Source organism: Taurulus bubalis, assembly GCF_910589615.1.
Source record: "Taurulus bubalis genome assembly, chromosome: 13".
NCBI lineage: Eukaryota > Metazoa > Chordata > Actinopteri > Perciformes > Cottidae > Taurulus > Taurulus bubalis.
In genome coordinates, this window is record NC_136601.1 from 20,820,412 (window position 1) to 20,836,829 (window position 16,418).

Consider the following 16,418-nt stretch of genomic DNA (forward strand, 5'->3'; position numbering starts at 1 on the left):
TGCTGAAGGTTAAGCAGCAGCTTGAAGCCTAATGGATGCACCGGTCGACGTGTCTGACGCGCATCTGGTGAAGTAGACAAACGTTCCTCTTGACCACTAAACTCACTAAACTCGGACATGGTTTCAATGCGCGCGGACCACAACCTGCTGACCACGAGCATCCTGTCCCGCTGGATGTGGTCAAACACTAATTAGCTTCCGGGCGGAACACCTGTGTGTGTGTACACGTTGGTTAACAGAGATGAGGCTAATTGGCCTCCACAGGTGCGTCTGTGTGAAACGTGAACGTGTCTGCAGTTTAGTCATTTTACATTTACGTGATATAAGCAATGCCTTCTATCTGATAATATGTGTTTGTAATGTCGACTCTCCTGTCTAATATCTATATTATTTAGAAACCAGACCATAATATATGATTTACGGATAGGTTCATTCATCTCTTTCAGATCAAAGTAATCTAATGACTGTTTTTAGAATGATTTATACCATTGAATATTCTCCTTTAAAAGTGGACACAGTATCTATTGGAGCTTGGAGTGTTTAGTTTTAACATTGTAAGAGTAGTTTACATTTTGAGATCCATACTATAATATCAGAATTTTAATTATGATACAAAACTTTTATTTAAACGTTTATTTTGGCATACTTCGTTATCTAATAACATGACAACACATTTTGCTTCACTGCACCACCTTTATTGCGTTTGAACAAAGTTTCTTACACTTCACACACTTCATATACTTACACATACATACTTTGCATGTTTGCACTTCTCTATTGTTTAAGTTTAATTAAATTTCCTAAATCTCTGCGCTGTACATATCTTTCATCCCAGCTATTTTTATTTTTGTATATCTATCTCATCCCTGTTGTTTTTAATATGTTGTTTTTAGTCTGTAAATTGCTACTCTGACAAAAAAAATCCCCTTGGGGATTAATAAAGTATATATTCATTGAGTCACACAGCCTGCAATGATGATCCAATAATATTGGCTGATATATAATACCTCTATATGCTATATTATAGTAAAGTTATAAATAAACATACTCTTTCACTCTTCGGCTGTAACCTAAACCCGCTGTACGGTTTTAAGATAACTGTTTTTGTGACACATCTTCAATGTCTTCAGAGATCGAGTCAGGAAGGATCAAATAATGCAGTCTAATATACAAATACTTTATTAATGAATAGAAAACATTCAAAGGGACATTTTTCTGCATCGTGAACGATTTTACTTTTAAAACTTAACGTAACGTATATTACTTATAAAATGTCTGCTTTCACTTTTGTAAGAATTGTAATGCAGGCCAATTACATTTAATAGAGAAGCCTATTTGAGTTGTATTTTTGAGGACTTGATATAAAAATGTTCAGTTGAAAACTCCTGATAGGTGGAATGGGCATAGGCTGCAATGGAAATCTACCAGCTGATGACTAATATAGGTCATACATAATGTGGTCTGAGTAAAAATAAATGTGCTTCGGGCATAGAAAAGTTCTCTCAGAAGGGAAAATGATAACAGTGATAACAATGTGCCAGTACATATTCTTTATATGTGCATTATAAAAACACATTGAAAGAGAAACCCAAATAATCTATAATCTGTTTGTTAATGTGGTTCCTCCGAGAGGGTGCGTCAGTCTGGTGGCGGTTATGATAAAAGTGTGATCATCTTTTCTTTTTAAGCCCAGACAGTCAGAAGTGCCCCACCTGATTCCTTTTATTTGACAAACGCCTGATCGTAACAGGAGGGAGCGCTTGATACACAGTCCTCCTCAACACAAAACCAAACACACCCTGACACCATGGGGTGATGTAGGGATTATGTGTCCACTATCACTGAAGGATTATAGTATTGCTGTGTGATAAACGTTATTTCATGTATTCATTGATCATCAGGTTCTTAGCTCATACAGGAACAAGTTCTTGACTTGTTCTAAATTAAATTGATAATATGTCTACAATATGCCGGCGGTTTTTCTGGCCTGAAGGAAAAAATAATAAATAAATATTGAAGCTGAAGGAAATCTTCCGGAGGTGAAGTTTAACCTTTAATCTGCCTGAAATGCAGATTAATTAAGAGAAACTACTCAGAAATTACTTTATAAAAACAGTGGATGAAATAGACAATATGATTTTATGTACAATATTTATGTTGACGTTCATTAAAATAGTGCAGACTTTGATTCGTTCATTGAAACATTGTTCTGGAATTTTACAGTTTTCCCAGTGAAACAAAAACCTGTAACATCAGACTTTGGCAATGATTTTATTTTTAAAAAAGTGCTCTAATAGTTCCATCAAATGTTCTCATCAGTTAGTATTGAATGTGATTCTCAGTCAGTCGAACCCTCAGACTGCCTTCAGTGTACGCACAAGATTCCTGCGAGTGTGTGTGAGCATGTCCGGTCTAGACGCAGCGGCATGAGCACTACCTTACTCACAGGTGAGTAACACACACACACCTGAGCGTCGGAAGTGTATCCACTAAACACAGGACTGTTGTTTATGTATGCGACCCCGACCGCCACATAACACATTTACCCAAATTAGATCCACAACTGGTTGAGAAACCATAAGAAATACTGTACTTAGTCATCGTGTTACGGAGCAATTAGGGAAAGCATTGTTGTTTAATTTAATTTCATAGAAAAGCGCTTTTGTTATAGAGAGTGCTATTCAGATGAAGTGCATATCAGGCCACATGGTACAATTGAGAACATGTTGCCCCAGAGACTAATCTAAGACAACTGAGAACATAATGATTGTTTCAATATAAGCAATCATTGTGTGTGCTGTGGATGAACAGTCGGGAAGAGTACAGGGAAATCGTCCCTTTAACTTTCATTCAGCTGGTTGCTGTCTGTCAGGTTTAATAGTAGAGTCATTGCTTCCCTTTGGTGAAGTCCAGCCCACAGGCCTGACGTGAGTGCCGGCACGCAGCAGTAAGGTGGTTCTTACAGTTCAACCTCTGAAGCTGACTCACCTTCTGAGAAAATATCCCTTCTGTGACATCACTTCTGCTAACCAATCAGGTTCAGATGAAATGCTGCGCTCAGGAAGACTTGCCACAGAGGAGGAAGTGTCTCTCTGTGGAACTGAAGGGGAACTAGAGTGTGCAAGGCCGGTATGTGCTCACTCTACCTCATATCGCCTGTTGTTCACTCTGGGCTTGAGTCCAGTGTTATATCTATATCAGAACAAATCTGTCCTCTCCACATCTGTTCGTGACTTGATTTTGAAGTGTAAAAACTACCATTTTTTAACCATAACTTTAATAATTATTACAAACTCTGAGTGACGGCGGTCGCTGGTTCAATATTTTATGAAGTCATGGCCAATAAGGGAACAATGAGTCACCGTTAGAACGTACACTTGTGACAACAATAATCTGTGTTATACATAAGTCGACGTCAGTGGGTCACCTGATGTCAGTGGGTCACCTGATGTCAGTGGATCACCTGATGTCAGCATGATGTCGTGTTTCTGGTAGAAAACTGGTCAGACCTGCTTCTGGCAGCCGTGACTAAAACTCACACGTCTGCAGCAGAGAGTGAGTGTCGTTTTCCTTTTAAAATCCTTATCTAACGTGGTCAGATCACACATTGTTATCAGTGGCCTGATGGAATAACTTCCTGCAGAGGACCGGTTACCGTCAGATACACCTATACTCGTATTACACATTACTGCTGAGCGGGGACACATCATGGAAAGAAGAGAACAATCTTTTTCTTTTTACTTGACAAATAACTCAAATGTGTACAAAAAGTATAGTTTATGGACCAGCTGATGTGCTATCAGGTGTTAAACAAGTGACTCAGGCTACTTGACTGTAAAGTCAATACATGTGTCATATCAAAGCTTCTGTCGTCTATTATATTATATTAAATATCCATTGAACGCTCTGGTGCAGCAACTTTTTGACAATTTGCATGGAAAGGTCGCGGTGTCCAGCAAAAGAAACGCAGAGGGAAGTGTATAAAACTCCACGGTCCGCTTTCCGCTTTTACTTTATTTGCACAGATGCTAGATTTGCATGTTATGAATCACGTGTTTGGATCGAATGACTCTTGGCTCTGCCCCGTCAAGGAGGGGCTGTAAACATGGCTGATGAAACCACACCTAGCAGTTTCAGCAGCCAGGAGGGGTGTGTGTGTGTGTGTGTGTGTGTGTGTGTGTGTGTGTGTGTGTGTGTTGTGGTATGAATTAAAATATTTATTGTAGACCGAACATTTGCATTTTAACCATCCTTCTGTTCACCATGCCCTTGAAAGACCATTGTTGTGATATTAAGGTGAACTGCAGACAGCATTTTATAGCTAAATGCTGACCGTGCTTAGAGTCTGAGACGGTTGAATGGACCAACAGCAGGACTAGTGGACCACCTCCTCGAGAACATTTGACATATTAACCAGAGATAAGATAATCCTTTATTATTAGAAATTGCAGGATTACAGCAGCAGTGCACAGAAGAGACACATAGTGAATACAAATCAAGAAATATAAATAAACAGTAAAACAGTCATTAAAAAAAGAAGATTACAAACTGTTCTCTACAACAAGCAGGAGGATAATCTTCCAAACAAAAGCTTCAGGGTGTCACACACACACACACACACACACACACACACACACACACACACACACACACACACACACACACACACACACACTTTTTGAATCTCAATGCTGTGGCCGGATCTAATCACACCCCCGGAGCTATCTCTAGATGGATAGATAAGCCAACACATATTGTGATGCTTTTCACAGTTACACTGTGTGTACCTTCAGTGACAGGAGCTCACCAAACAATTAATAATAGAGAACCTTTCATCTAAGCCAATATTTGCATATATTTAATATCTAAGAATTCAGACACAGACAGATAAAATAGACTCTGCAGATAAATCACTTAAGAAGTTCAAATGTAAGAAAATGAGCTGCACTGATTTTTTTTTAAATCACTAATCTGTCATCTTGGTATATAACAAGAATATAGTATAACAGTGTGTGTGTGTGTGTGTTTATGTTCCTGTGAGCCTGAGTTTATATTTGTCCCCAATAATGGTCGCTGTCCTCAACAGCTTCCTTCAGAGGCTGAGGTTTCTCCAGGCTGAACATGAGCGTCGGCTCCCTGCTCATCGGCTCATGGAGGCGACGGTCACCGTTCATGCGCGGGGCGCTTGGCGGGGCGCTTGACGGCCCTGCGAAGGGGTTCCTCATCTCCTGTTGAGTAGGCGGGGTGAGGCAGAACTCCTCTCTCTCCTGCTGCTGCAGGTGTCTGAGGAGGGCTTTGGACAGGAGGTGAGGGTCGTCCTCGTGCTCATCTGGAAGAAGAAGAGCACACCGTCAGTGGGCTGTTTCAGCATCCGGCTCCAATCATTCATTGTCTCACTCCTTTTCAAAAGTTAAGGCTCTAACGATCTCGTACTTTTGTTAGAACATTTTGTTTCTTACTGCCAGTACAAAGATGAAAAGTTCACACGAGGCTGGAGATAACTGGACCAAAGCCAGAAAAGGTCTTAACCGATACTCTGACCATTGCCCTTCATTTCAGTCACATAGTGTGTGTGTGTGTGTGTGTGTGTGTGTGTGTGTGTGTGTGTGTGTGTGTGTGTGTGTGTGTGTGTGTGTGTGTGTGTTTACTTACACACACCTAGCTGCATGAGACATACATGCTTTTAGGGGGATTTCAGCTTTTAGCTTATCCGCTTCCCCACAAGGATTGACAATCAGGATTTGCGTATTTATAGATTCTTTTGCTGTTTCTGTGTTTTTAGAAACGGTTTTGTTGACACACACACACACACACACACACACACACACACACACACTTCCTACCATTGAGCAGGATGAGTGTGTAGCGGTTGCGGCACTCCAGCGAGTGCTCTAGTATTTCCTGCAGGGTCCTGTAGAAGAGCAGCACCTGCTGTCGGCGCTCCGGCTCCCCGAAACCAGCGCTGCTCTCCTGGGACATGCTGTACAGCGTCAGCAGAGGCGTTGCATACTCCACCACACACTCATGGTTCTGTTCTCACACACACACACACACAGACACAGACACAGACAGATACATTACATGGATAAATAATCCTTTAAAAGCTTGTGGGACTCTGGCACCAGACATGTTTGATTGCCATGTTTTACATGTAGATGGTGCTGTTATGATGCGTTACTAAAGCAGATCTCCACTGGTGAGTTCTCAGGTTTACCAGCAGGTGGCGCTCACGCTGTGCTGTGGGAAACATTTACTATTCTCTGAAGATTTCTGTCATATTCTCGGAGTTTGTTTAAGACAAGAGGACACAAGTCTTATATGGTGTAATGTTTGAAGTGTAAATACATTCTAATCAATTAAATAAATCTATAAATTAAAAGCTCAGCCTTAACAGTACAGCACTCAGGGTCGAGTAACTCTTATCAGTTTAAACTGGCTCAAGTTTTCTCTACTTAAAAAGTATCACATAGTCTCACTTTAAAGTATCAATAGTAGTAGGCTACATCTTATGCACATCATTATATATTTATATACATATCATTGGAACATCACCACAGATGCATTAAGATGTAGGAGACCGTTTTAGTCTTCTACCTGGTCTCCAAAGCTTTTCTCTGTTTTATATCAGTGAAATATGAATGACTTTGGGTTTCCTTGATGAAGTGAAGTGAAATGGAGGCCATGTTTAAGAACAGCAAAACAATATCACAAAGTCTCACTCAACACCTGCAGCCCATCTCCAGACTCTTTGTCCAGGCGTATGCTCGGTGCTCGCATGACCTCTGTCTCGTACGCGGACTCAGTAATGACGGAAATGTTTCAAAAAAGTTCTTCTTAAACCTGGCCTATATTTAGTTCAACTCATCAAGGGTTTAATAGTTTTCTGATGTCTCCCTCAGTGTGGAGACATGCGAGGAAAACACAGTTTTTCTTTAAGAATCCAACTTCACACTCGGTGAGGGATTTATATAATATAATATATATATATATAGTGGTCAGAGGCCAAACATTCATCGTCACCTTATTCTGCCAGTCCTGTGTGGCGACTGCGACTGTAAAACACGGCCGTAACACCATTCTGGCAATCACTTTGATATAATTGGTGGCTATTTCTGGCCTCACTTGAAACCCAGACTTCTTTCATGCATGCCAAACTTTCCCTCGACTAAACTACAAAAGCGGTTTTGAGTACAATCGCTGTTAGACTTGCCACATCAAACATATTGAATATGGAGCACACTGACGTGCTATCATGAAATATTGAAGAAAATATACAGAAACAGCCCCTTGAGTCTGTCACTTTACTGTGACTCTCTTTCTGTCTCTCTCTCTGTCTCTCTCTTTCTCTCTCTCTCTATCTCTCTCTCTTTGTCACATTTTTGGTGTGCAGTCTTTACAAATCTGATCAAAGGAGAAGATGTCAGCCCTCTAAGTCTTTCAACTCACGCTGGCAATAAGAAGACAGACACCGAGTTGAATCTCAGTGGCATTTACACCGCAGGTTCTCTGATTACCTTAGTTAATGTTGACTGAATACTTCTGCTGTGCACCTGAAAGACATTTCTGAATATAATCTGATTATTGATTATCTGCTTAATCTGCGTAAATCAGTTTACATCAGTTTGCAACTCAATTGAAGATCTATAAGTTAAAATAGTAAAGGTATACAACTCTGAGATAGAAGGGTGAACTATCTGTGGTGTTTTCTTTTCTTTCCCTTTGACCCAATGCATTATGGGATATTTTTCAGCCCCCTTTGATTCTTAAAACTACAGCCAATGGATGGCATACAGCTATTATTTCATGAAAGCGCTTCAGTGTCATTCTGTCTTGTTTTTCAGCCCCGCCTACCTTCCCATGCTCGTCCAATACTCTGTAGACGCTGTGCTTATAGACCCGCCCCCGGACGCCTGCCCTGTTTATCTCGTTGTTGGGCAAGTTGTCATAGAAGTGGATGTTGTCGTCCTCTTCCTCCAGCTTGTGAGAGATGTTGGCATTGAGAGGTATGAGGATCAGGAGCTTCCTGGAGCCACGACCCCAGAACGCCTTATGGGTGTCACAAAATGCTGTGATGGAGTCCTCTAAACCTGCGCACACACACATTCATTCAGATCTCTACAGGCACTAGTTGCGTTATTGAGACACTATAAAACACAAGGGACATAGAATACAACTCAGTATCACCTATGTACAGTACTATACAGTGTATAACATTACATAGATTATATTGTACGAGTCCCACTAACTGGTGAACAAATGCTCCAGTGTAATCTGAAATATAAGGAGGTGTGTGTACTGACGCGGCAGCACCAGTTGCAGGTAGCCCAGGTAGAAGGACCAGGCCAGGCCGTGGGCCACGTTCATCTTCCGCCCCTCGCAGATGTCAGACACCTCCACCTCCGACGGGCCCTGCACAGACCACAGAAAGAGCCAGGAGGACGTCATGAGACCTCGCCTCAGAGAAATGGCACGCTTGCACCCCTGCTGCCCTCTGGGACCAGGGGTAATAACGGACTGCATGTAATCTTATTACAAAACAATTCCCTTTTATTTACATTGAAAATGTACGAGGAAAATGTGGAGTAAATGCTCCTCTTGCGCCCTCCATGTGGACTTTGATTAAAAAAACGTATACCTCAGACACAGCGTCCCACATGATGTAGAATACACACAGTACACCTGTAGCTTGTGCCAGTATGGTTTTTGTAAGGGTCCTTTGATTTGATAAACTGTAAATGCAAACTATGTGAAATGCATTTTATTTGCATTAAATGTTTTGTTATGTTTGAAGAGAAAGTAATATTTGTGCAATTTTTCTTTTTGTGTGTATAAACTCCAATGGTTGGTTTTAATTCATCCATAAGTATTCAGATTAGATTAAATAAAAGTAATTGGAAATGTTGCCATGAAATGTGTATTCAATAAGTGACTACACTTCAAAGTAATCTGTGTGGGACGAATATCTTACTTAATTCAACATAGACACCCGAACTTGAACTGGATTTTAATCTGTAACGCCGATAGTTTCTATAAGGAGTCTGAGGGAACAGTGAGCTTTGTTCAGAATTATACAGCGATTCTTTGAGGACAGTGTTATGGTCATTCTTGCTGATGAAGACATATTTTAAGCCTATTTTTACTCCAGAAATGCCACATCAATTACAATCAACCGAGGCCTCGGGAAGTGTTGTTACTTTGGGACTGTTCTCTCTGAAGTGCAGCGCTCTGATGCTCAAACAGGCTATTTCCACTTCTGCCACGGCGCTCTGAGCTGCAACAATAAGCTCTCAATTGATAACCGCTCTAATAAAATCAATAATTTAAATTAATCGGGATTGTGGATAGAATTCTTTCTTCTTACCGGTCACTCCCCTGCACACTTCATACTTACATACACTTTAACTTAAACACACATGTCACTTTAACATACACTTATATTAACGTTATCTGTTTGTCTGAGCACTTTATCTTACACTTGATTTAATATCATTGCACTGTTGTTGTCGATGATTGATGATTGTTGTTTGTCTCGTCTAACGTCTCGTGTCTAATGTATGCACCTTCCGCCTAGAAAAATTCCTTGTTTGTGTAAACATTCCTGGCAAATAAACGGTTTCTGATTCTGAAGTGATTAGCCGAGGTGCTGTACGAACGCTGGTCTCTCCTTTCTGACTGTGTGTGTGACAGCATTCACACAGTTCACCTTCTCAAAACTCTCTTTGATTATTGTAAAATGTCTTTTCAATGCCACATCAGAGACATTACTTCTCTGGGGCGGTGAGGCAAGAACTGACACTGCTAAATGAGTGATATCGAGTATGTCTCTGGACCAGGACTTTAAGGGATTTACATTAAGAGATGTCTACAGTCACGAGGCTCAAACTGTGTTTTTGTATGTTGTAGCCTGTTAGGAATTACCAAAACATGCTGATTTAGACCTTTCAGTGTAGTGGAAGAGAAAGACCCCAGATAAACAAAGACAGGGTTGTTGTGTGTCTGCGTGGACCTCACCAGGACTCCCAGGCTTTTGAACAGAGCGTAAAGGGCCGAGGTCAGGAGGAGGAGTTTCCAGCATTGCTCTTCGTGTGGCAGAGGAGGTCCGGCCAGGTAGAGCAGCAGACCTGCCAGCCCTGCAGCCAGCAGGGTCTTTCCCCCAAAACCACAGGCCGGCAGCACGTGACTCAGCAGCCACCGGCCTCTATACCTTAAAAAAACAGGGAGGATGCTGTTGACCCAGTTACCGTGTCTCAGTTTAGCATTGTAATAACAGTGAAACATGTAAATATTAAAACTGCAGTCAGGTGATGATACTCTGTGGGTTTGTCACTATGAGGGACTTCTTTGATGCACAGTGGCTGGATTCTCTCAATGTCACGAGATGATGTAATGCTCCGGGGTCGCATAGCACACAAAAATCCATCTTGTCCAATCAAGTAATGTGTTCTGTAAGCCAGAGGGCTTCAGAAAGAGTTTGATTGACAGATGGTTCATCCAATCACCTAAACTAGCTTTTCCCAAACAGTTCCATTGCGTGTCAGGTTCATTTTGAATGTTAAAGCTGTAGAATACTAGATTGGGAGCATTTCGATTGGTGGCTCTCGACCTGGCGACGGCTGAGCCGGTGGCTTGTAGCTAACGGTGCTAACATCGCTAGCGGTGCAACCGTGAGAACAGAGCCAACAGCGTTTACCTGAGGGGGAATCGGAGGATGGGTGCTACGCGTGGAGGTATTACAGGTGGGGCGCGGGGGAGAGATTTAAAAAAATAATAATCTTTTAAATCATTCTTTTAATAATCATTTATTAATCCCAGAGTGGGGAAATTATTCTCTGCATTTTACCCATCCTCGCACACAGCTGCACTCATTTTGTTTTGTTTGGCACAAGTTGAATGCTATTGTTATGATCTTATATTTAGTGCAAAACAGTTCAATTGCAGCCACAATAGGCAATTTGCAGTTTGCACAGATCTAACTTGTATTCGCATTGTTCTAACAAAGTGATTGCACATGTTATTAGTTTTTGTCTGATGGAGCGATCTGGTTTACTTGAAATTTATTTCAATTGTCTTTATTCTATTATGTGAAAAAGCACTGACGGAAGAGTCACAAAAAGTTATTTCAATAAAAATTCAGCATTGACCATTTTGTTAGAATTTTGTTGCCCCAACAAAATTCTAGCAAGATTTAAAAATTATTGCATTTTGAACTAAACCATTGGTTCTCAAACTTTTTCTGTCTCAGTTCTGGGGCATGAACATTTTTCTTCCGCTAAAGACAGGCGTGACAGAAAAAGTTTGAGAACCACTGAGCTATAGTGCGGCTAACCAACCCGCTGTCTCTCACCTCGTCTTTGAATGGTTCAGCATCTCCTCCGCCAGCAGACAGAGCCCGTGCAGCAGGGGGCCGAGGGTCAGGATGAGGATTACCATGGCAACCCATCCAAACAACCGCTCAGGAGACAGAAACATGACGCCTCCTATTGCCATGGCAGCCAGCGCCACGGCACACACCTTGGGCAAAGTCCCCCGAGGGCGAGGGATAAGAGCGTCCTGGTCTCGGAGGCGACGCATCTGTGAGGGCGTTTTGTTTTTACATCCTCATCATTAGCTATAAATATGCTCACTGCAGTCAAATATAAACAAAACCATGCAAATCAGAAGTTCTAGGAGGAGGCACTGAGTCTTTACTCTGGGCTTCTCTACTCGCTGTGGACGGAAACCTGTTGTGAAATACATGGTGCCACCTGGCTCAGTCCCCATCGACTGTGTCAATGAAAGGCGTGTGGACCGGTTCGTCTAAATATTCCTCAAAGGTTCAAAGTACTGAAGAGATAAGTGATTCCACCTGTGAAAGGCTTTCCAACTTGGAAACCGACCGCCTTCGTGAACGATGTGCCTGAGGCTCCTGTGTGTGTGTGTGTGTGTGTGTGTGTGTGTGTGTGTGTGTGTGTGTGTGTGTGTGTGTGTGTGTGTGTGTGTGTGTGTGTGCAGCCTCTCCTCTCCTCAAGTTGCATGGCGGAGAGCTGTATGCTGTGTAGATTGTAAAGCTCCCTGAGGTGAATTTGTGATTTGGGGCTAAATTGACTGGATGATTTTAGAATATAAAATGTATCCCAAAGCTGAATAAACCAGATGTGTGTTCTCTGTTAATCAATAGTCACACCTTACAAGTTACACTCTCACGGGAATAAATCCATCCAAAGCCCAGCCAGGATAACCACAAAGCAGTGCAGCCACCATGAGTCCAATGCACTAAATGCACTGCACACTAGTCGGTGACCATATTTGAAATACTATAAATAAGACAGTTTAATACAAAGCAGTGAGGATTTAAGAAACGTCCTTCCTTTTCTTTCTTTTTTACCACAAACACATCACTGATGATGCCTAATTTGTGAACAGTAGAGGGAAAAGTCTAATCTAGCAGGGAGCCACTAACTCCATCCAAAGCATTTTAAAACTAGACGAGAAGAGAAGGAATAAATGAATGCATGAAGGGACTCACCTGGTGTGTCAGCTTTGATCCAAATAAGAGAGATATCCTTTGTCTTCTGTTCTCCTTCTGCTGCTCCTCTCTCTCCGCCCCTTTACTCATCATCCAACACTTTCACTTTCAATTCACGGTAAATTTATACCTTTTGCTAGAATTCAAATTACCCAAACATCTCGGTAAGGACAAGGAGTCGGAGGAGGCAGAGATTATTGGACATGTTCATGAAAGAGGAAGTTCCCATTCTGCAAATATAAATGTTGTTGTAATGTGTTTGTTTAACTTGTCAATTCTTTCACAATATAATAGGTGCGGGCTGCTATTTTTTCATTTGGATATCAAAGTGAAAACCTGCTTTATACCGATGGGGAAAATGAGTAAGCAAAAACCAAACGTATGAATAATTCAATTGAGGTCACGATTTATGACTGGTGCACACCAGTAGGTAAATTGTGGCCTCAAGTTATGTATTGTTCTCTCTCTATGGCCATTCCACACTGTATATTGCTTTAACACTGTTATTTATATATTTATATTATAAATATACATTTTATGTAGTGTTTATCGTAACAATTTCATTCATACAATTTATGTAATGTTTGGGTTGGTTTGCATCGCAACCATCACTTTTAGTGAACGCTAACTAACACGATCTATTTAACCGTTTATAAAAGGAGCCAACGTTACTTTGAGCTATTTCACCATTTGTCCATTACTTCTATCTAGATGGCTCATCCATTTACTACTTTTCGATCATTTGAAGTGTTTTGACATCAAGTTCATTCTTGAGCAGCTATTGGTTTCAACTTGTTTGGATTCACTCTCGACCGCAACACACAACGTTCATAACAGCTGACTCATGACTGTTCTTTCTATTTTTACACTTAATTAACACATTCCACAAGCTTTCCACGTTCTCTCTTGCAACTGCAGAAGTCCTCCTCTCTGTACGCGTACCTCTGGTCGAGCAGACCCCTTCTTATGTACTATGGAGGTCACAGAGGTCATGCACTTAGGTCTCTGGCCATGTGAGACTACGGCCTGTTCATTTTTACACACATATTACTTGACCGTTTTTTTAAAGGTTATTCAAAAACTTTATTTTAATAGATGTAAGAAAAATAAGATTAATTTAGTATTCTTCACCAAAATGTGTATATACCTGTAGATACACATCTTTTTAACTTTTTTTTTTTATAGACTTTGGTTGATGGCTAGTCAAAAGTGTTCTTGGTCCCATGGGGTTATGCTGTTTTTTTCGTCTCTTAAAACTAGTGTTAAAACCCTTGCTTCCACCGCGCCCTATAATTCACCCAACCAACCCTCTCATTTCACTTGTACCGCCTGCACGGAAGTATTTATTCAGGTATCTGCAAATGTTTCACATAATTAATCCAGTAATTACTCGTCTATATCAAGTCAAACCAAACACCAATTGCACTTACTGCAGTGTTTCCCAGCTGGGGTTTGGGGCCCCAACACAAAGTCATATGCATTGTTACACGTTGATTTCCTGGTCGGACATTTTGAGAAAAAGACTAAATCCTGCTGCACGAGATTATCAATCTTTTCTATAAATTTTGTTTATTATTATTATTTATCATCATCATCATCATCATCATCATCATCATCATCATCATCATCATCATCACCATCAGGGCGGTTCTTTGGTATTGTCATTTGCAGCGCGTGTGTCCATGTGCATGTGGTAACAAAATAAAGGCTCAGTATGCAAACCAAAGGTTCATGCATATTTTATTCAAGAGTAAAAAAGTGGATCGTCCCATGGGGCATGCTTACAGTGTTAGTGACTGGGGAGTCAGAACAGAGAGAGAGAGAGAGAGGGAGAGAGAGAGAGAGAGAGAGAGAGAGAGAGAGTTAGAACCGTGGCACAATTTCTATGGCACAGGGTCTCCCAGGGGTTTCACCTCTCCCAAAGAAGCACAACAAGATCAACCAAGGAGCAACGCAACATGAAGAGCAACCAGCAGAGAGAGAGAGAGAGAGAGAGAGAGAGAGAGAGCTTAAATATTAAGAATAATGTCCATAATAAATAGAATCATAATAATCATAGAATCATAAATATCATCAAATAACAAGAGGAATCATCAAGAATGATCAGAGAGAGTACACTTTGTTTTCCTTTAAATTGTGACGACAACACACCGGCTCTTCTGTTAAAATGTGTCTTGCTGCTTTTGGCTTGAAACAGCACACATTTTAACCATGCAATCATGCTTTTGGCTGCCTGAATGCCTGTGCCTCTGTATATAGAACGGTCATTCACCAAATGCGAGTTTAATATTTGTTTATCGTAATTCGTATTCGCCGTTGAGAACAACTCCTGTACACCGACGAAGAAGAGAGGAGAGAACGTGGACTCGACACTTTGAAGAGAAGCGTCCCGTCATTCTGTACAGCGCCGCGAGAAACCGGATACACAGGTTGTGAAAAAGAAAACATGGAAATATAACACAAAATGAATACAAAAAAAGAAGTTAAATAAACATTATGTACAAAATAATTGATTCATTATTCCTCAGTTCATTTATATAAGCCAGAAAAACAAAAAGAAAGGAAAAAAAACCTACCACAGTGAAACACAGAGCACGAATATAATCTTCACATTATTATCAAAGAACTTAACTCTGCATGCACTGATGCGTTAATATAAATGCTTTACAAAGACCTTTTCTTCTGCCTTCTTGTTGTTGTTGGGGCGGCTGTCTTAACAAGAAGAATCAGTTTCCCCTGTGAAATTATTTCCTGCTTTTCAGGCCAGAGATTCACGGCCAGCCCTGCTGTTTGGGAGCAGACGGCAACGCGGGAAGAAAGGAGGATGTAGAAAGAGAATGAGTGGAGTATGACTTCACATTTCACCCCCCGGGCACATCGAGCATCATACGTCCGCTATACTGCATCTTGCATCTTGTGCAATAAAACCTTTCTATGTAACCTATTTACACGCAACAGGTCGGGATAAACACTCGCTTCAGATCTAATCCAGGCCCAGTTTCAAGACTTTCCCGAGAGCTAGCTGGCCTGGGACCAGAGGGGTGGTGACCTCCACTTGGCTTTGTGGAGGATGGGTACAGTGTAGTGCTACAAAAGCAAACGGGAACCTCCTTCCAAGAAGAAGAGGACAGCAAGGGCTCAGATTAGACTGCAGCTGAGATGATCTCCACACATCTCTCAGCAACAGATACCACACCACACATAAAAAAAAAAGAAGAGATCTCGCTGTTGCCCGGCTGATGGCGAGATCAGCTCGTGTTTGCAAACGGAAACACATTTCCCAATAGAACCGCATGGACATTTACATGTTAAAGCATGTGCACACACACACACACACACACACACACACACACACACACACACACACACACACACACACACACACACACACGCAGGCAGGCATGTCCGCAACACTAAAAAAATCTACCTATCCACTTCCTGTTTGGGGATGCAAACAGGAAAGAGAAGCATACATGTCTTCAGCGCCCTCACCCGCGTGCAAACACTCGACCCCGCCCGACACAGCCACGCCAATCTGACACATGGCCACACACGGTGAGCAGAGCAGCTCCTCCTGTTTTGCATGGTGAAGTGTTTGTAGTTTCTTTCCCGTTTGTTGTGCAGGTACATGGGAGCTGTAGTTCTTTAAAGAGGGCCGAACAGTTCAGTGAAGAGACTCAGCCTTTGGTGGTAAAGTCCGGTTACGCTCATGCCTTTACAAACAACTGCGGGCAACGGGGATGGGCTAGGTAATTGTGTGTGTGTGTGTGTGTGTGTGTGTGTGTGTGTGAGGTCGTCTGTAGCCTATTCAGTGAATGTAATACTGTGTGTGTGTGTGTGTGTGTGTGTGTGGTGCATTTTCGTTGTGGATATATGCCTAAGTACATGTGTCTCTAAATCCGGTACCTCATCA

General features: G+C 41.5%; 1 protein-coding gene across 1 annotated transcript; it reads right to left on the minus strand.

Annotated features, from left to right (window-relative positions):
• Nucleotides 1–4,453: 4,453 nt before the first annotated feature.
• On the minus strand, nt 4,454–11,571 carry sting1 (stimulator of interferon response cGAMP interactor 1; the record flags this gene model as incomplete). Its single annotated transcript, XM_079228765.1, has 6 exons — nt 4,454–5,329; nt 5,844–6,030; nt 7,852–8,087; nt 8,301–8,409; nt 10,012–10,204; nt 11,345–11,571. The coding sequence occupies 6 exons, from the start codon at nt 11,569–11,571 to the stop codon at nt 5,049–5,051; spliced, it is 1,233 nt and encodes a 410-aa protein (XP_079084891.1). The 3' UTR covers nt 4,454–5,048.
• Between the last annotated feature and the right edge of the window lie 4,847 nt (nt 11,572–16,418).